Consider the following 21,763-nt stretch of genomic DNA (forward strand, 5'->3'; position numbering starts at 1 on the left):
TGGTCCTGCACAAAACATAATCACAAATCTTCACAATATTCCTCAAAAGTAGTTCTTAATCATTTGCATTTTGAAAATAAACAGAGAGGTTATTTGCCCAAGGTCACACTTGAGAAGTAGTTAAATTCAGTTTTGGCCTGAATCTAAAGTCCCTGATCTTTCTAGAATTCCATGATATTCTCACCCTAACTGCATAAATCATTCAATGTCTGCCAAGTTTTAGACACAGATTCTCCTTCCACATTTATTCTTTGTAAAAAAAGAGCACTGGATTGGAGGGCCAGGAGCTCCGACTGCTAGATGGGTTCTCTCATTTAATACTCACAAGAGCCGAGGCCACTTAATGTTTTGAGGTCTCAATTACCTCCCCTAACTTTATCTAGAAAATTTATATGACCACTTCCAAATCTGAATGATAACAAACTTCTGGAACAAAGACCTCATCATTAATGCAATTACTGATTAATATTCTCAGTAATTCTAGAGGCTATTTATAGAACATTTTTCTACTTTTCTATAGTTTAAAAAGAGAATAACTCTAACTTAAAAATGCAAATACACCAATATGTATTCTTTTTTCTTCAGCAACATAAAGTATTCATGCACAAATACTTCCCAAATAACCTCACCTTAATAGGTTACTCATGAATTTTTATGTTTTTGTATTTTATATATATATATATATCACAAAAATACAGGGGAAAAAAAAAACCTTTAAACCAAAACAGTCCCAAATATCTATATCATGAAATTCCCAGTTAACATTTCATCTTCCACCTCCCACATCTGTCCTGCCACCTGCCTCTAACTGTCACTGGGATTACAAAACTCAACTAGAGCCCTAACAGTGTGCTGTTCTCTGAAGTACTTGAAAGACATTTATCTCCAGTGCAGTATAAATAATACAAATGGTTGTACTTCGAGAATCACTCGAGACCAACTCCTGAGGCCTTGTCTGAGAAACAGAGAAAGAACAAAGTCTACCATCAAGAAATCCCACTATTCTACAGGCAATTATACATGACCTCTTGTCATTGAACAATTACATCAGAGGCCTGGAGCGGGATGATGACATATATATGGACCTTGTGTTATTAACCAAATTTAGAGCAGACCAGACTGCATAGAAAAAAGTGCTCTTCTGTTGCACATGCACTTGTGAAGAATAGCTGGAAAAAAAATTTGATGTGATGGAAAGAATACTAATCCCCATGAATCTGAAGGTCTGACTGCCAGTTCTTTCTCTGATGTCAAAATTATGGTCTTAAAGTTATGTAATTACTTGGTCTGATCATTTTTACTGCACCTGTAGACCCCTATATAAACATGGAAGCCATGCCATGCACAAGATACAAAATCAGTAATCAAGGGATAGCACTGGACCTCCATTATTTCTAATGACACAACTAGGTGCCCTGAATAGAGTGAAACCCAAAGAATAGAATCCATTCCTTTGTTTACCACACCATGCACTAAAATGCTAGGCCATATCCAAATCTGTAAATTAAAGGGGTCTCCCCTACTTTAAAATTTGAGATTTTGATGAGACACAAAAACCAGTATTTCGTAAGAACTCGGTAACATTTCTCAACATCTTTACAATTGTTATCATCAGGGAGGATGATGATAGGGCGATGAGTGAAAAAAAAACAGAAATATCCAAACAGAGCTTCTAATTTAAGAGAAGTTATCAACATATTGCTAGCAAGAGGCATTAACTGGTTCACCAAACCATGGGTTCAATATATTTCAAGTGGATTTCAAGAGGAATACAAAGCTTCTTTTCTGAAAGCCTTTAGATTAGTAATGTAATGCTCCCAGCATACCTCAGGCTTTCTCAACACTACTAGTCCTATTTTCAGTGGAGGAGAGGAGAGGTCAGAAGAATGGAAATAATGAATTCTAATAACATTTTTCATCTCTTTAACTCTAATTGACCATCCATTCCCAGCTTCAAAAGATGGGACAGAGGGACAGAAAAGAAACAAAGATGAAAAGAAAGCAAATGGCAGCACTCTAGAATCATTATAAACCATCCAGAAATAGAAGGAAAAAAAGCATAATAGAGGATTTTTTTTTTCCTTTAAGTTCTGCTACCTGTAGACTATAGAGACCCCAGCAGGAAAACTAGCATCAGCATATTCTTTTGGCAAAGTCCTACCATCACGGAAGGAGACATGATGGCTTGATGGATAAAATTCTTGAGATAGGACCTATATACTCATAATGTTCTTTGCCAATATTTTAAGATTATGCTGTATGCTGCATGAAAGGGTTTTTTTGATTCTGGGAGAGATACTATACATTTTTAAAAATCTGCATTTTCCCATAGAGATTTTTTTTTAAGGTACAATTTTCTTTTAGGATTTTGTGAAGACACATATGTATAGTGTTTGTAGTACATATTATGGCATCTATAAGCATAATCTCTGATTCCTTCCATTTTGAAACCTGACTTCTAACTCATCTCCTTTTTGTTTTTCCCTCAATGTCCTGTACTTGCCCGGTGTATTCTGTTTTAAAAAGATTCTTTTTATTATTACTAGTGACCTAGGCTAAGGGGAATTTATTAATTCATGAGGGTTGCTGTATTTGGTGAGCAAGGACTACAACTTATAACTCACTTTTACTCTATAGTTCATAAGATTGATGACAGAGTAAGTAGTCATTTATGGAGGCAGATTTCAAATCTTCATTTTTAGGTAATTTTGTCATAATGATGTTCTTCAGTCTGGGTTTCTTGAGAAATTTAATGTTTAAACTGCTTGATTTAGTACTTCACATAGGGTCTCTCACTGGCAAATTCTCAATAACTTCCATGTAATGACTGAATTTCAATCAACCTGAAATATTTTATCATTAATAAATATGAACATTAGGTATATATAATTTCCTTGAAGCTGTGAGCTAATGATTTTGTATTTATCAAGATACACATGTGTGTGTGACTATATATAATCCTCTTATGCACGCATCTAGTCCTTGCCTGCTCCTTCTACCTTGTACACACATTCTTCATGATACCTTATTACTTTGCTACAAGTGTCCTGCATAAAACTTGGATGATTGTAACTTACTTACATGAAGGAAAGAGACTGCAGCAGATATATCTATGAAATAATATGAGCCAAGTTTATGATTATGTGTGTGTGTGCACATGTGTGTGTGTTATGTGTTTCTCTTTTTAATACTGTGTTAGTAAATTTTGAACCAGCTCATTATTCAAATACAGAACTTTGGGTAAAGTCAATAAAAGGAAAATGATGAAAGGGATGAAAAAGGCAAAGATCTCTTTTTATTCTTTTATAGTGCTTTGAACCATACCTGGCACATGGTTGGTGTTCAATAATGTTGGTCGAAGAAAAGATCTAAGGAAAGGAAATAGAGAAAGGAAGGACAAGATGGAGAAAGACAGGAACAACAGAAAGAAGGCAGGCAGGCAAAGAAAAACTAAAAACAAATTTTTCCAGAACATAAAACATGTAACTTCTCAGGATGCTAACAATGTAACTAACCACATATGAACAGTATGAAGGGTACATGTTGGAATTTAGGAGAAAGATAGCATGTCACTTCAGCAGCTAAGCCCTGTTTTAAAATTGTCAATCTCTATTTTAAGACAAGAATGGAAACAATATTGGCTCTGTCACAAAGTAACTGTGTGAACTTTCTCCTTATTTGAGCTTTACCTTCTAAACTTGTAAAATAGGAATAATTATGACCTGTCCTGTTGTTTTCAAAGTATGAAGATCAAATAAAATGATATATGTGATTAATATCCATGATAATATATATGATCAGATAAAATATTTGGCACCTGCAAAACACAAAGTATCATGATGCAGTTTCAAATTCTTCAAGGAAGGGATGGCTATCTATGTTTAACACATTGTCATTTTATAATTCCCACCTAAAGTGTCACATCGAAATACTAACATCCAAAGAGTCTGGGGCCAAAAACTGATCCTTGCAATCAGCTCAAGTCCAGTGAAACACTGTGAATTATTTCTACATTACAATTTCACATAGAGAATATTAAATATTTTTTTGCCATGTCAAGAGGAAAGAACAAGTTATGAGTTCTTTATCAGTTTTAGCTTTAAGTTCTAATCCTTATTGTTATAATGTTAAAATAAGGCTTACGCCACTGTAGTAAATGAGAGAGAAAGAGAGAGGTTTAGCTGAAGCTTTAAACTGCTGGAGAAGTTGGCATGGCCTTAGTAAACACTGTGCCCGGGCCTTGCTCTCATTCAATGCAGTTGATACTTACCAGACCCTGGCGGGAGGTACCTGGAATACTGGTGGTATCTGTATGCAATCATAGAACACCCTTTTCACCTTCAAGGTTGTACTTGGTATCAAGCCCTGAGCTGCAGCCTGCAATGGTTCTAGGTTGCTATCTCCAAGATACCCTTGGCACTGAGTTAATATTAAGCCCGTATACTTGATATTTTCTGTGGAAAGTAAGATCACAGCAGACTTTTTGACATTGGCAGGGTCAAGTCTCTTGCAGATCTAGAATCTCCAGACAACGAATAGCAAGTGATAAGCCAATGATTTGGGTCTTTAACATTATGTAGATTGTCCCTGTTTTTCCTCCTACTAAATGCTTTACAGAGGATTCGATTTCTAGAGAAACAGGTTTCAGTTCAGTCTAAGAATCTTCTAACCATCTGTCAGAAGATGGAATGCAACACTCAGGATGCCTCCCCCAGCTGATCCCGTTCAACTGGCAGCAGAAGAGGATTGCCCATGAACCTGCATGGAGGATAATTTAGCATTGCTCCAGATCCTGTCTTCATCCTCATTTAAGATCTTGTATAACTTCGAGAGCTCAATCCTGTAATTCTATGGGCAACGGTCTGTGAGAAGCTAGGGTTGCCTCACTCACTGCGTTATTACTTAGGGAAGTTCCACAATTGCTTCACTGCCAAAATCGGTAATTATGTAGTAGTGATGGTTATGAAATCAAGAGGTTCATTTGTCAGAGCAACAATACTGAGTATGCATTCAATATTCAATTAAAACATATACTCGGGGTAATTCTTAAATATTAAATCTTGATGGAGTTTCCATTTTACCTTCTGTCCCATTAATGTTTCAATGTAAGCAAGTGGACGACTGGACAAAACTAATCTATTTAGAAAGTGGCCTCCAACAAGGACACTTTCACAATGGAGCTGAATGAACAAAAGCAAAAGTATAAGCACCTAAGGGATACTTTTTAAAGAGAGAAATTAATGATTTATTTGAGAAGAATATAAGAGATACCCCATTTTTTAAATAATGTATATATCTGAATGTATAACATTCATGTAATTTTGAAGGGATAACAAATGACTCTTCATTTCAAAAGCTTTTGTTTTCTTATTGAAGAACAGTTAGTCACCCCAACATAATGGAGCCATGAGTTGAATAGGGGATCAGGGCAAACACTGCCCTGAAAGCTTCCAGATAACAAAGCTGACCTGGAAGAGCACAGACAGGGGTTAACCTGCAAGCCCTGGCATCAGGCTGCCAATTTTCAATCTCAATGCTATTCCCTGACCAGGTTGTGTGAACCTTGGTGAAAGTATGCAACCCCTCTGCACTCTAGTTTTTCATCAGTAAAATCAAGATTAGAATGTAATTCATGGAGTGTTGAAAGATTAAATGCATTTACACATAGAAACTTAGAGCAGTGTCTGGCACAAAGTAAATCCTCCATTATTATTATTATTATTATTATTACTATTATATGCAACTTGCATGAATAAAGCAAATAACATTTGTGCACATGCTATCCCAACTGAAGGGAAATATTTACATTTACTAAATATATTATTACCAACCTAAGACTTTAAAGAAAATGTATCAAGTTGTAGCAGTCAAGGTGATAATGATACTGATAATGGTATAAGAAATTATAATCATAGTTAGATTAATTTCATATATTAAAGAGTACTGGATATAACAGGCAGTGAAAAAGGGACATCCTGCTAAAAACCCTCACTCCATTCATCTCAGAGTGATCTCTCTGAAAACCATCAAAACTTCCTAACTGAAAGTTCTCTTCAGCCTTAAATGTCTACATAAAATCTTTTCTACCACCTCATAGTGATAATACAAAAAGTTAATGCTAAGAGTTTTCTTCATGGTTTCTGCTTTGCTCCTTCATAAGGTTGTAGATTCCATACCATTTCTCCACAGACAGTCCTAGGTTTAATAATCATTATGAAGAAATTATCTTTCCAATGTGTGTAAAACAATACTCATTGGGGTAAAGAATAAACATGTTTATTTTTTTATAATAAAAATGTTTACTAAATAAATGAAGAAATTACTATTTTTTTCTTTTCTTTTTTTTTTTTTTTTAAAGATTTTATTTATTTATTTGACAGAGAGAGACACAGCGAGAGAGGGAACACAAGCAGGGGGAGTGAGAGAGGGAGAAGCAGGCTTCCCGCTGAGCAGGGAGCCCGATGCGGGGCTCGATCCCAGGACCCTGGGATCATGACCTGAGCCGAAGGCAGACGCTTAACGACTGAGCCACCCAGGCGCCCCGAAATTACTATTTTTTTGATAGGACTTACTTTACTTGTTTTGCTTCAGTAACAACAAGAAAAACACATAGCCTACAATTTGTTAGCAAATATCAAATAACAAAATGCTACCGTGAATATATATTTACATTTCTTATGTTGAAAAAAGTGATCTCAGTGAACAGTTGCTCAAGACGAATTAAGAGGATCTTTAGATTTGATATGATGGCAGAAAAAAGTAAGAGCTGGGAAAATTGTTGCCATTGGACAAAATCTCTGGATTAATTTTATCTAACTTATAAAGCACTAGTGATCATATTTATGCCTGTGGTTGTAAAGGCCCAAAACATGCTTTAAAAATGTTTATGTCAAGCTAAAGCTTGTCCCCATGGTTAAGATAGGCCTCAGACTCTACAGAAATGGCTTCTTGCTTATAAAATGTGGGCAATTTTGTAGGGAAGTAAGCTTTTTGGCATGCTGTAGAGGAAGAGGCTAAGATGCTAACTTAAGGTTGCCTGGGCACGAGTTCTACTCCCTTCCAAAGACCAGCCTCCTTCCTCTCGAGCCCCGCCCCCACAATCTCCTTTTCCTACCCAGCATAAAGATCTGATCTGGTTGGTTCTGCACTTGGCTCCTGAACCAGGCAGGTGCCACATACCACTAAGTTTGTGAACACAAGGGGCGCCTGGGTGGCTCAGTCGTTAAGCGTCTGCCTTCAGCTCAGGTCATGATCCCAGGGTCCTGGGATCGAGTCCCGCATCGGGCTCCCTGCTCAGAGGGAAGCCTGCTTCTCCCTCTCCCACTCCCCCTTCTTATGTTCCCTCTCTCGCTGTCTCTCTCTCTCTGTCAAGTAAATAAATAAAATCTTAAAAAAAAAAAAGTTTGTGAACACAATTCCTGAATGCTGAAACAAGGTCCTGGTGTGAAAAAACTATGCTGTGATAAGAAACGAGTGGGTGGCTCAGTCGGTTAAGCATTTTCTTTTGGCTCAGGTCATGATCCCAGGGTGCTGGGACCAAGCCCGCATCGGACTCCCTGCTCAGCGGGGAGCCTGCTTCTCCTTGTCTGCTGCTTCCCCTGCTTGTGCTCTCTCTCTGTCAAATAAATAAATAAAATCTTAAAAAAAAAAAAAGAAAGAAACGAGGTTCTCAGGCCTGGCAACCCATAGCACTGATGGTGTCACTGAGGGCTGAGTGCTCCCCCCTAGACGTCAGGGGACCAAGGCAAGCTGGCTTCAGATACGTTGCATTTGCTCCTGCATGTCCACATCACAACTGCCAATAAGATTCTTCCCTTGGTTTCTTATAGTAGCAATTCAATCCTTCCTTTACGATGGTATGCCAAGCTGTAAATTATCTCTTTATTTATAAATGGTACTTCTGAAGTCCATGACTACTTTTTGAAGGAAAATATTTGAGGATGTTGACTGTGCCAAGTTTTGGTAGAGCTAAAATGCTTTTTTAAAAGCAATTCTATCAATTTTCCTAGTTTAAAAGCCCAAACCATCATAATACACTTTTTCCCCATCAAAAAGGGTAGACTTTTGCATGCTAGGATTTTAGCAAATGATGTGTTTCTTGTCTTATCCTCGAAACCCAATTTCGTACCTCTCTCTTCCTTAACCTACTTTAATACTGAATTAATTTTCTTCCTCATTGTCATTTTTAATCTCTGGTCTTAATTACTAAATTAGCGTGGTGCCCATTTAGATTTTTCTTCTCAAATCCAAAATACATTTCACTTAATAAATTTTATTTAATTACTCAATTTTACTGGGTCAGTGGCTCTTCCTGGAACTGAGTTATATACCCCTGGTATGTATATTTGTATTCCTCTATATCCGTATCGTACATCCATCCAACCATTCACTCCCCCACCCATATCACAACTCATCTAATCTACAGAGAACTGACACCAAATGGCAACCTCATGTAATTTACGTTAGATTTTTCTGAAGCACAGGTGTATCACTAGAGAGATAAAGGACTTAACTGTTTACATCGAGGTTTAAAACACATTTTTCCAGAGGTCCGTTATAATTTTTGGCCAAACTGACTTGTTTAAGGCAGAGTTCACATTTGCCCCTTATTTCTTGATACTGAGAGATTTTACTCTAAGATTGCTTTCATGTCACTTCGTCAGTCAAGCTTATTATCATTTGGTCTCCATGGACTAGTTTTCCACTCTCAATTAACACCACTTTTTTCTTTGTAGTATTTTCCAAGTACATCTGAATCATTATTGATGGAATTCTTTATTTAACATCTATCCCACTATCAAATTATAAACCCCACTAGCGTGAAGAAAATGTCCATCTTGTTTATTTTATACAAGCAGCACCTAGCGCAGTGCTTAGTATACATAAGTTCTCAGTAACGGTTTGTTGCACTGGTGAGTAGATGAGGTTGAAGTCATTTTTACAGGTGGTATATTATTATTATTATTTTTTGAAGATGTTATTTTTTATTTGACAGAGAGAGAGAGAGCACAAGGGGGAGTAACAGAGGGAGAAGCAGACTCCCTTCTGAGCAGGGAGCCTGATGCGAGGCTCGATCCCAGGACCCTGGGATCATGACCTGAGCTGAAGGCAGGAGCTTAACCAACTGAGCCACCCAGGTGCCCCGGCATATTATTATTATTATTATTATTATTATTAGAAGCAGAAGCAGTGTGCATGTGTCATTTCTGCAGTTTTCTCCTGTTATTATTATTGTTAGAAGCAGCAGAAGCAGTGTGCATGTGTCATTCCTGCAGTTTTCTTCTGTTCGGTGGGTTTGGGTAATTATGAAATTGCTTTACCCTTAGGGCTACAGATTCAAAGAAGGAAAACAATTCGAACGCGCAAAGTGCTCTGCAAATGTTTAACTCCAACTTGGAAAGGGTTTTAGAACTGGTTACAATAGTAACTGAAAGTGAGATAGAGCTCTGTGGGTCTGGTAGGGCACTTTGGGTACTGTCTTGCTATTTAATTTCCAGAAAGAAAATGCTTCAATCAATGCATGTGTTGATGGTCTACCATGTATAATGCATGCTACTTGGCTTTACGATGTGTACCAAAAAGCCCTACTTCAAACTAATTATAATCTGATTGGGAAGTTATAGCAATGCTAACTATAGGAAAAGCTAATGAGAAAAAAAATTAAATGGTAAGTATGAGGGCAAATGATTGGTATTTCAGACATTCAGAGAAGGACTACCAACAGAAATCTTCATAGAAACAGACTGGAGTCTGAAAACAGGCCATTTAGATGGGCAGAAAAGAGGAAGACACGTATTCAAGATAGAAAAAAAGTTATGTGGGCGAAGAGGTGGCGACAGGGACGGCCAAAATTTGTACAGGGCCATGAGCAGAACAATGCAGCTAAAGTAAAGGGTTCACCCAGAGAGAAGCTGAGAGATGGGTTATAAAGGTAGATGGAGCCATAAAGTGAAACTATACCTAAGAGGCTGAGGAGAACGGGGTATTTTTCTGTCAGTTTCCCTGAAGCCACTGACAGGTGGCATAATGATAGCAACATAAAATATTCAATGATGATAATATCTTAATACCGCACAGCATTTTGTTGCAAAGTAATTTCATCTATTATTCACAGAAGAAATTCTTTTTTTCTCATTTTGCAGAGATGTCACTGCACGTCAATACATGTAAATGAGCTAGCTGTTTCATGGCAGAGCTGTGACTGCAAGCTCCATCTTCTGCCCGGGCAGGTTGCAGGAATTGTCAGAGTGAGGAGACAGAGGCCAGGGGAGGGGCGGGTGGTTCGCCTGTGTTCCTGCAGGCTGGCAAGGCTAAGAACTGCGCGAATCAGTGTGGGCTACGCCAAGGAGGGGCCACGTCCAGTCCTCATGACTTTTAGAAAGCCGCTTTTCATTGCAGGCAAGTATAGAACTACTAATCACAACCTACAGACATTGAAACAGGAAGCTGATCACACACCTATGCTTGGTTTTAAGATGGCAGAATAAACCTATTTTCCTCATGGCTTCATTTTGCCAAAGAGCTGTCGCTGCTGCCTTAATTTGCAGGTGCTTAAAAATCAAATCATATTTTAACGATTGGGTTATATACAACTCCATAGCCTTTTACGGTCATCTGTTTCTAAGAATCAATGGGTTAACTTAGAGATTCTTCACCGCTGTCTTTCCACTGATGATGTTTTGAAGGTGCTTGCAACCCAGCTTTCTGGCACTGCCGTTTACAATTCTCGTTAACATTTATCTTATTCAAATACAGTACTCCTCACTTCAGCCGTGAATCACTGACTGCCACTCCCACATACTGTACCCAGTGTTAACATAATCGCTTTAAAGTGCTCCAGAGATCTTACACAAAAGTCTTTTGAAATTAGGCTCAAACTGAAGAATGTATCTTTCTTCTTCCTATCTGTTTATCTTTTTTCTCTCAGGAGAATTTTTTCTTTTATGAAAAGGTTCCCAAACTGAAATGCTTCTCTCCCCTTTCTGAGAGATTGTGATCTACCCTGAACACAAGAGAACACAAAGAGAGAACTACAAAGCCTCCAAGATTGCAATCCGCTGATGTCTACTGTTTTTTTTAAGTTCGCGCCTTGTTAAATCAGAACCATCGACAAAGAAGCAGTGAATATCCTGTGGGAGAAATAGCCATTGCTCTCAAGCAGAACCGCTACCCAGCATTATGATGAGTGGAAAAAGTCTAAGTCTGTTTTTATGGAGTGAAATCTCAATTTTCTTTTTCTTCTTTTTTTTTTTCTTACTGTTTTGACTTTTTTTCAATCATTAAAAAAAACTTGTATGTATAGTCCATGCTACTTAGTAATTGGTCTCTGTCAAGAAAATTACTTATTTGGGCGCTCCTTTCATTAGGTGAAATAGAAAAAAAAAAAAAAAAACTGTTTTAATGCCATAAAGAAATAAGAACCTAGGTGTTCAGATTGTATATACTTTCGGGAAATAGTTAGGATCATGATGGGACATGCAAGATGACCCACTGAGTTCCTGCTTTCCTTACAGGTACCGTAGGGGAATTCTCTGGTATGAGAACCCACAGCCAATCCAAGGGAATTCAATCTTACTGTTTTTATACAAAAGGCTTTAAGATTGAGATTTTATCTGGCAAAAAAAAAAAAAAAAAGTCTTGGCTGCTTAAAAATAAAAGTTTCAAAAACACTGATCTTGACTTTATTTTATTCTATTTTTCTTTTTCTAATCAAATGTTCACCATTCTTTAATGTCCAGATCACGTTTTACCTTAAACAAGGCCCTTTCTGACCATTCTAGAATATCATTCCTTGTCCAACATACTCACTGGTTAACTCTCTTAGTTTCACTTAACGACACTGTGTTTTATATTTGTATTAAATTGCCCAAATGTCTTACTTCGTCAACTGGCTTATAAGCCCTTGGCACACCAAGAACATGGTTTGTTTTACTTTGTATGCTTCTTGCCACTGAGTACTAAAGACAGCTCCTCTTTTCTAGAAATTAGGCAACTCAGAAACAGGGGACAACTCTCCCTTGCACCCCGCTCCCAGACATCCATCGTTGTGACAGAAACTTCACAGCACCTTCTGATAACTTCACTCCAGGGCCACAGAGGAGGGCCCACCACAGTCAAAATGGCAGTGTATGAGACTGTGCAGTGTGGCCATCCCACCCCACCCAGCAGGCGTGTCTCTCTGGGCTATGGGGTCAGGATAGTCATGTGAAGTATCTATAGGACAGCACAGATGTGTCGGGGGTAGGTGGGGGGAGGCAAGGATCTCAGCAAGCCACACTCAGATATGCTGCATTAATATTGTCTAGACCAATGCCAACCAAAGTTAATGGCTTTTTCACATTTTATCCCCCATTCTGTCACACCTGGAACACTCCATGTCATCTCCAAATAAAGAAATTACCTTGATAAAAGAGGATAATGTGTCCCTTGCTCCTCCTCTCTTCCCTATAGTCAGTAAATAATGCCCTCTTGTAAGGAGCGCCTGGGTGGCTCAGTCCTTAAGCGTCTGCCTTCCACTCAGGTCATGATCCTGGAGCCCTGCATCAGGGTATCAGGCTCTCTGCTTGGCGGGAAGCCTGCTTCTCCCTCTCCCACTCCCCCCGCTTGTGTTTGCTCTCGCTATCTCTCTCTCTGTCAAATAAGTAAATAAAATCTTTAAAAGTAATAATAATAATGCCCTCTTGTTTCCTGGTCCTTTTTAGGCAGGCAAGTATGGAGTTTCATAAAGGAAGTACAGGACGCTAAACCAGAAGATGTGGGTTTGATTATAGTTCCTCACTACCTAACTGAGGGACCTAGGGCAAAGCAATTAGCCACAGAGACCCACTCTGCATATTAAAAGGGGGTGGGGGCTAAGGATATTTACTTTGAAGTTTAATTCAATTTTTTTTTTTAAATAAATGAACATGAGCCTGCCTAGCGCAGGATCCAGCTCATGGTAGGTACTCAATAAATGCAACTTAAATTTGAATTTGAAGCAATAGCTTCTTTTGCTCATTTTTTCTTAATCCCTTACATGCACAATCACCCTGTTCTCATTGATATCCACATCCTTTTAAAGAAGCACGATTTTTGGATTACTTTCAATTATTATTTCTTTTAAAACCTCTATCTACCAGAGCAGTTCACTGCATGTAGACCCTGCTATACATTAGAATCTCCTGGAGAACAGTTTAAAAAAAAACAGTGCCTGGGCTCCACGTCTGACCAATTGAATCTGTAACTCTGAAGACAATCACAAAATTTGCATCCAACAATACATGAAAAAGCCAGGGGAAAAAGACTGGCTGAAAACGCTTCATTCAAACCAAACACAAATGAAACGGCTTGAGAATTATTGCACATGTCCTGCAAGACCGCAAGAGGGATCTAAAACCACTTACCTTTGTTATTGTATACATCTAAATAATTTGGTGCTGAGAAAATTGTAATTAGAGAAGGGAAGCCTGTCGTTTGGCTTTTCCTGTACATGCGATACCTAAAAACAACAAAGACGAGTTACAACAAGGCTATTATGGGGGGAAAAAGGTGATATCAAACTACAGATTTAAAATAGAATATTCAAGTTACGTTTTATCACTCCGAGAGAACTCAATTACGTAACATTAAACAAAATTTTCTCTCTAAAGTCTGTTACACACAGACATGAATTCCTCTCAAGGCTGACAATGAAAACACACAATCACATGTACAATATCCAAAGAGGCCTTTCCTAAGTTTAACAGGCCTAGGGGAGGATGGAATTCAAGGCAAAGTCATAGTTCATATCCATGTGTGCAACAGAGAAAACAAAGTCAATTTTTTCACGAAGATATCCTGTACCTACAATGTTTTTTAGAAGTTTGCCAATACTCTGGGCATTAAGACTAAATAAGCAGAGCAATATATAAATCTTTCACACTAATAACCAGGCTGATTATGTGATTTATCTGCAATATCTACAATATTCTGTTATGGTCTTCACTAAGCAATTTGCTTTTCAAAGGACGTGTGGTTAAATCTACAGGTTTTACATATTGAAAGTGTTTCTATTTTAGAACTTTATTACCAATCTCTTCGGCATCTGCAGGTCAAAGATTATTGTCTGAGCAGGGTAATACTTAATCAATCAGTAATGAAACAGAACATCTGCAAGATCTTTGGAAATAAACCAATAAGCCAGTAACTTTTCTTCTATTAGATAAAAATAGGACTCTAGTCCTCAAATAATCAAAAAATACAGGAAACTCTGGCTCTTTTCCATTAAGGTGAAAACATATCTCATGACTTCTATGTAACAGATTTTAGGAATATTGGTTTAGAAAATTTCCTATGACGTGCAAAACAAAATGTTATCATTCCTTGGGTATTCTGTGTCATGTTATCTCTGGCTGACTAACCATGCTTACTTTAGTTGGGTTCTAAAGGACCTCAAATATCTGCCTTTAGGTAGATAAATAGCCACCTTAAGATTTATAATTTTATAAATACTTTCCCCAGGAGAAAATATCCTCTGAAGAAACTTCTGAAATATTCTAGAAGTATTTATTCTGCATACTGGACTAAACTTTGCTGGTGGAAAAAAATCAGAATGTGAAAGATAATTAACACTCTCAATCTTAGTACCCTTGGCATTTTAAACTATGATTGGCTATGCTTACTCGACAACAAATAAAAACAAAGAAACTAGATGACATAATCTCAATTTTCCACAATTAATCAATCAAATGCTCAATTCAAACAAATATGCTAATTGATTTTAACTGATGAACTTAAAATATTTTCAAATAAGCAGATGACTTCAGGTCTGTAGTGGGATTAATATAAAGCTGCTTAAAATGTTCAGTTGGGACAGTCAGTCAAAAAAGCATGGTGACACCACTGCCCTGAAAAGTGCAAAAAAAAAAAAAGAAAAGAAAAAAGAAAAAAAATTATTTGAGGACTTGATTGCTTGGGCATATCAGCAGGTTATATCAAAGCTCAGCTACAACACACTGAGTATATAGAACTGGATTGGTTCATACCTGTTGATTATTGGTTGGAAAAAGCTAATTTTGAAAGGAACTTAGGATCTGCCTTGACTTAGGATCATCAGACATGGGCTTACTTCAGAATGCGGTCATCTCTATTCCTAATTTCAGCACACAGGTTATAATACTAAGTGTTCCTCCCGTTCAGAAAACTCAGAATATGAAAGAACGAGTTTAAGCATTTGAAGGCAAACAATACCTTTCAGGGGAGCCTACTGAGAATGGTACTGGACTTCAAATCCTAGAATTCATTATGCCTTTTTCTCCCTATTACAGATTTAATGCACTATCAAACTGAGTATCTGCTGTTTCTTAGTTTTCTAAGCCCTTATAATTGGCCTACCAATTATACTAATAATTAGACTAACCCCAGACCCTAAATTTTAAAATTTACCATGTATTACAAAATATTCTTATGCATTTGTTAGTTAGAATATACAATTTTCTCCCTCATTTAAATGCCTCTACTTTTGTCCTTTAAAACTTCGCAGGGGTCAGGAATGATATTCTTTAAATGAGAGTACACCATGCAGTATCTGTTAAATATTTATGTGTAATTCTCACTCCCATTGCCAACCAAGACTGAAAAGTTGCTGGTAATTTACTCACTTACTGGACAGTGGGAAGAGCAGAATGAAAAGAAATCAGATGGACCCATAAAGTTCTTAAGAAAGCCAGCTGAAAATTTTACCCTTCAAGCTAAAAATGGAGGCACTTTAAAGGGGAACCTCACCACACATTTGTGACCACTCATTCCCCAGAAACCTGCCGTTATCTGTGTCATCAGAACACAATTTTAAGATCTAATGTCTTCAGGGAGAGAGCCTAGCAAAAAGGATCCTCCGCAGCCTGAACAAAGTGAGGGAGCTGTGACCCAGGGGCTATGCATGGTTTCCATAAACCCACAAAACTGCTCACCCTGCATCTTGGGCTTCATGGGCTCGGAGTATAGATAACAAATTATTGTGCTGTAAGAATTCACATACAGCCGGGTAACTGTCAGAGACAAAAAGAAAAGAGAAAGAAGCATCTGTTATGAAATCATCAAGAGTAGCACATGTATCTGTAACATCCTGACCCATGTGATCTGATCAAGCATAATCAAACATACATCATTCATGAAACAAGCCTCTTGGCTCTCAGGACAGGTATTTCCCTGTGGCAGAAAAAGCACCTGCAGCTCTACTTTTTACATAATCTGAAAGGGCTGGAGATGCATGAATTAGACAAAGAATGCAGGCCATTATATAACAACACTAGAGAAATGTCCACTCATAGAGAAAATCAATATTATCAAGTCTACATTTAAACACAAGTGAACAGAAGCATCAATATAACATGAGAGTGGAATTTAAAATATAAACCTCAATTTTCTCAAATATAGCACTATTTGGATGCACGTGCATGCCTGAGTGCTCTACAGAGTGGACTGAGTTAGGGAGTGGGAGAGAATATGCCTTCTGGAAACCAAGTTACCAGCTTACTTATGAGTACAATAACCGATATAACATTCAAAATCTAAACAGAATTATGGAATTCACAGGTTTTAAACTGTGTACTTTAAATATGATCAACAGAACTGTATCTTAAGACTTATTCTTAACCGTGACTTAATTAAAATACTAAATACATAATCAATGAAAATATTAATACATAATATTAAATACATAATCAAGATGATTTTGTCTGTTAAGGAAGTCTCAAAACCAAAGATGAAAACATTATTAAAAATGAAATTCAAATTACAAACTAAACTTGTAAAACCCTTGGCAATCACTTTGTCTCTGCTCTACGAATTTTTCATGAGATAAATGTTTGTCATAAAAATGAATAAATTTTAGGTGTTTCAAATAAAGGGACAGCAAACCAATGCTCATTTTAATATAAACAAATTGCAGATGCCCACTAGAACCTAAACTACATGCACTATAAGGAATAATACAGCAACCATAAAAACAGCACTTTGAAGAAATACTAAAGAGTACATGTCACTCAAATAATTTATTATAAAAGAGAAGATGAAAATAGTTTCTATGTTACAGTTTTTGTAAGAATTCCCTGATCAAAAGGAAAAAAAATACCATTAATATGGTACACCAGAGTAGAGATGTTGATTATAAAAAGGATTCAGTTCTTTGCAAAACTGGAATCTGAAATAAAAAATAGTCTTTGTGCATGTGCACACATTTATGTGCATTTGTACACGTATGTATAGGTATTCTAGAATATTCTAGCAATCTGCTAAGGAGAGAAAAAGAGGAGACCAACCTTCACGAGGCCTTTACTTCCTAGTTGTCCCAGGTCAGTCCAGTAAATAGACCATGTAACTGATGAACATTAGTGTAACCTGCAGGCTGAAGATGACCCAAGAGTACGCACATGGAAACGTGTCCATATGGTACCTAGATCAAGAGCTGACCAACATGTATCTTTAAAGGCTGGTGTTCTACCCTAGGAAAAGGTGAGTATATGACCTTTCCAGATCAGTGTGTGTCAACAAAAGAAAGCTTAATTGCTGAGACACTGGTTGGTCTTTACAAAATAGCACAGATGTTTGAACCTATTTAGCCGTAAAGTGCCCAGCCAAGGGATGACAGTGTAGGGTGGCATCCAATAATGTTCCTTCCCGATCTCTTTCAGCCATTTATTTCTTGTGCCCTTGAAATACTTCTTTAAAAAGATAGTTTAGTGCCTTGTTGTAGCACTGAAAGAGGTTGTTTGTTTGTTTAGGTTTGTCACTTTTTGTCCTTGGGCAAATGGCTTGGCAGCACTTTTTAAATTTATTTTTTCCTTTTGTTAGAACCTACACTAGTCTTATGAAAGCATAATTTTAATACATTTTCTTCATGCTAAGTTTGATACCCTTATGTGTTTAAAGTGTTCCCTCATGGAAAAACATATCTGATTTTTAACGGCAATCTAAAGAAAATAAAATTAACCTTGCAGCAATCTGCTAGGTTAATAGCATTAAGTGAGGAACACTTGTATTATTACTTGGAAGGAACTCATTTTGAAGAAAATCTTTAGAAATTTAAAGGCATACATAATCAAATACTCAAACTCTCTAAGAATTACAAACATTTTTCTAAATACATTCAGAAAATACTTGAAATCATCTAGATTCCCATTATTGGTCAACTGCCTGCCTGGGATACATTAAAGTCTTTAATAATATTAGGTGAAGAAAAACTTCACAACATTTTTATGTTTTTCAATGGAAAGGATGATATACCAAAAAGTGTTCAAGCTAAAAACCACTAAAGATATATGTAGAACGATAGAGAAAACAGGGTTCAGAACCCCTAATGCCACAGAGGGAGCTGGAAAATCATTTATTCCCCAATAATTTGTCAAAGACTCATCGGTGATTTGCTCTATTTGTTAGAAGACTGTATTAGGCACAGGGAGGGTGGTATGGTAAGTGTAAGGTGTAGTTTCTGTCTGGAGGATATTGTTTATCTAGGTAGGAAAGTAAAGCATTTATTGAGATATTATGAAATAAAGAAAGCACATTGGTCTGAGGAAAAATTTTGAAAAATACCTATCCCATGTTATATTTTTTGTTTTCTTTGCATTAATGAGGTGAAGCTTCTGAGGTGTTCTATGCCCATCAAGGAGAAAGAGCCCCTTTTCCTCCAGGCTGGTCAGCCCAAGCATGAGCCCATGGCCTCCTTTTGAGCACAGGGCTGGCTGGATCTCAGTCCTACTCACAACCCTTGTCAGGCAACCCTAGTATGTTTTTTTTTTAACCCAGTGTGCTGAACATGTCTTGAAAGAAGACTTAATGCAAAGATCGGTGAAGGCCAGTGATACTTTCAGCTTTGTGATATTCATTTACCAGCATGCACTAATATGTTTGGGGAAGAAGCTGTACTCTCTGAAAATGCTTTTTTTTTTTTCCCTCTTGGTACATGATTATTCCTTAAGCACTAAAGAGTGCTTTCCTCTTAGAAAAGGAGGTGGAAATTTCCATGGAATAGTGGGAATCCTTAGATCTGGGTTCTTATTCCAATTTCCTGTGTAAACTCTGGAAAATTGCTTAACCTCTTTGAGCCTGAATTACCTCACTGGTAAAAATGCAGGCGGTAGCATTTATATCATAGACTCAAGATAAAGATTAAATTGAGTTAGCAATATATAAATTCCCTAGTCTAGGGCCCAACTGAGAATGGTAGACATTTAACAACTCCTAATTTTCTCTCCACCACCATGTTGTGGAAGAAAGATCACAGCATAGAAGTGAGTCAGCAACCCCAGATTCTAGTAGTAGCTGTTGTGAAAAAGAAACCTACAGACCTAAAATGGCATCACTTAGGCCAAGTCACCAACTGGGGCTTCATACCTAACCTAATGGAAGTTTCAGCTTTCCCCAGAAAAGTAAATCTTAACTAGTCAATCAGGAATGTTCTGACCTGCATTGGTGAGGTAATCTGTCACATGGGCCTTCTGCCTCCACCGAAGGCGATGAGGTAATCTGTGTGAGACCCCCGCCCCTCCCCCTAAGGCAACGTGACTGGCCTGAAACAAGATTTTCTTCCCTTTTGCTAATAACCCCTCACCCCACCCTCCTTCCTATAAAAACCTTCCATTTTGTCCAGCCCCTCAGAGCCCCCTACTTGTTAGCCGGGACGCTGCCCAGGTCATGAATTGTTTAATAAAGCCAATTAGATCTTAAAATTTAAAGCGTTGATTTTTTTTTTAACACTTAAATTTATTGGTTGTGACTCATGTTAGATCATTAACGGCAATGACATACGGGGAATACTAGATAGGAAAGGAGTTAAAATAAAAGCAGGAGAGGGACGGACGCAGACTGAGTATGCACAAAGGTAAAGAAGGTAGAAAAAACAAACGTAAGAAATGGGAGACAAACTGTTTTGGCATTAAAGAAAATAGTTATTATTAGACTCATTCTGTTTATTCTCTTATTTTTGTTCCTTCCTATATTAAACCATGCTTTAGACCTTGAATTAAGCCTCCCAGGTTTCTGTCTCTTTAACTAAGATATAGCCAACCGGCATTATTAAAATGCTTTTTTTTAAAGCTTTTTTGTCTTTATTTCTACTGAGTATTTTTTCCTTCTGGAAAAGCTTACTCTTCTGCCAAGTCTTAGCTAACTTATCACCTATAAACCCTTCCCCTCAAAACTACCTCACTCTGGAGTGTAGAGAACTGCTGCGTCCACCATGCTCCCATAACGTATTTGTCTAAGAGATCATTCATCATGTTGTAGTGTAAATTATGTTTATTTATCTGCTCTCCAGCGATACTGAATGCCTTAAGAGATGGACATTATTGTGTTTGTCTTCATATCCTAAATGCTTAGCAGCAATCTGTCAGCTTATCGGAGCTTACACTCAACGGCTGGAGTATCTCAACAGGGCAGTCTAGCAGGTGAGAGATGGAAAGGTTTCTTTCCCTCACCGGGGTCAGCAAAGCTGAGGCAGACAGCCCACAACCCCTGCTAAGGGGCTGGGAGGAAGCCTCTTGCTGCCTCCTTGGTGTCCTTACCTTTTCTCAGTCCAGCAGTAAGGGAGGACTCTGCCCAACAGCCAAGCTCCTCCTCTGTTTCTGGGTGCTGGGCAATGGGTCCTAAGCCCTGGGGTGTCCCGGCGTCACTGGATGCTGTCAGGCGTACCTGTTCCCAGGGCTTGCCACGGTTCTTTTTTTTTTTTTTCTTTGCCCCAGGGTTCTCCAACTAATTTCATTTTACCCACTAGGTATCACGTCTGGAAGGGCTCCAACTTCTCCTGCCAGAGCTTAAGTCCTTGCTTGCACCTGGCTGCGGGCTGCCTCAGGAGCAGTGAGCAATTTTTATTTAAGGCAAACATTTTATTGAAGCTTAACATCTATACAAAAAACTACCCAAATCAGAAGACTGCAAATGGATGATCTATCTTCCCCTTGTAACTAGTGTTCAGATCAAGACACAGAACGTTCGTTACCTGAACCCCAGCCACTCTTCATAGCTCCTTCGAGTCACTATTGCCTCCTCACTAAGAGTACCTGCCACTCGGGCTTTGAACACTATAGATTAGCTTTCTGTAATGTTAAACTCTTATTTCAATGCTATGATCAACATGCGCTCTAGTATCTGGCTTTCTCCACTCATCGCTATCCTTGTGGCATTCACCCATGTTGTTATGTGCAGCTTTGGTGAACCCCTTCTCATTTGCTGTATTTAGGTGTGTAGATATACTACAATTTATAATTCATTCTATTAAATAGATAGATATTTGGGGTGTTTCCATTTCTTGGCTATTATGAATACGGTTGCTATGAGCAATCTTTTGGGTGCAAACACGTGTACATTTCTAGTGAATATAAAAATAAAAGTACAATAGCTTAGTTATATATATGTTCAGCATTAGTGTATACTGAAGCAGCTGACTGTAATTTGGGATGAGAAGTAAAAGGGGACCATTCAGATGGTCATTTTTCTAGATGTGTTCTCTTCCATCATATTTTCATAAACGCCACTTTCCCTGCCTGCAAAGGGCCTTCCCAGATGACTCTGGTTGGATATGTCCTGTTCATCCTTTAAAACTCAGGTCTAATGACACTTCTACCACGTGTTGTCCCTTAAATTCCAATCTACCCCTGTTTGGGTTAGGTCCCCCAACTCTGTGTGTATATCTGTATACGTGTGTGTGTGTGCGTGTGTGTGTGTGTGAGTGTGTGTGATAATCTCCACATTTCTCACAGTATTTCTCACCTTGAATTTTATTTGTCATAGCGTATGGGTCTTTGCCACT

The 21,763-nt window shown here is 37.9% G+C and overlaps 1 protein-coding gene across 8 annotated transcripts in view; it reads right to left on the reverse strand.

Annotated features, from left to right (window-relative positions):
- PPP3CA (protein phosphatase 3 catalytic subunit alpha) overlaps positions 1-21,763 on the reverse strand; it is a 309,291-nt gene that overhangs the window by 39,511 nt on the left and 248,017 nt on the right. For all 8 annotated transcript variants that reach the window (XM_078069001.1, XM_036095790.2, XM_078069002.1 and 5 more), the window contains 2 exons: positions 15,927-16,004; positions 13,383-13,477 (listed from right to left, as the gene is read on the reverse strand). In XM_078069001.1, coding sequence (XP_077925127.1) covers positions 13,383-13,477; positions 15,927-16,004 — 173 coding nt within the window. The remainder of the gene's footprint in view (positions 1-13,382; positions 13,478-15,926; positions 16,005-21,763) is intronic.

This window comes from Halichoerus grypus, chromosome 3, assembly GCF_964656455.1.
Source record: "Halichoerus grypus chromosome 3, mHalGry1.hap1.1, whole genome shotgun sequence".
Classification (NCBI taxonomy): domain Eukaryota; kingdom Metazoa; phylum Chordata; class Mammalia; order Carnivora; family Phocidae; genus Halichoerus; species Halichoerus grypus.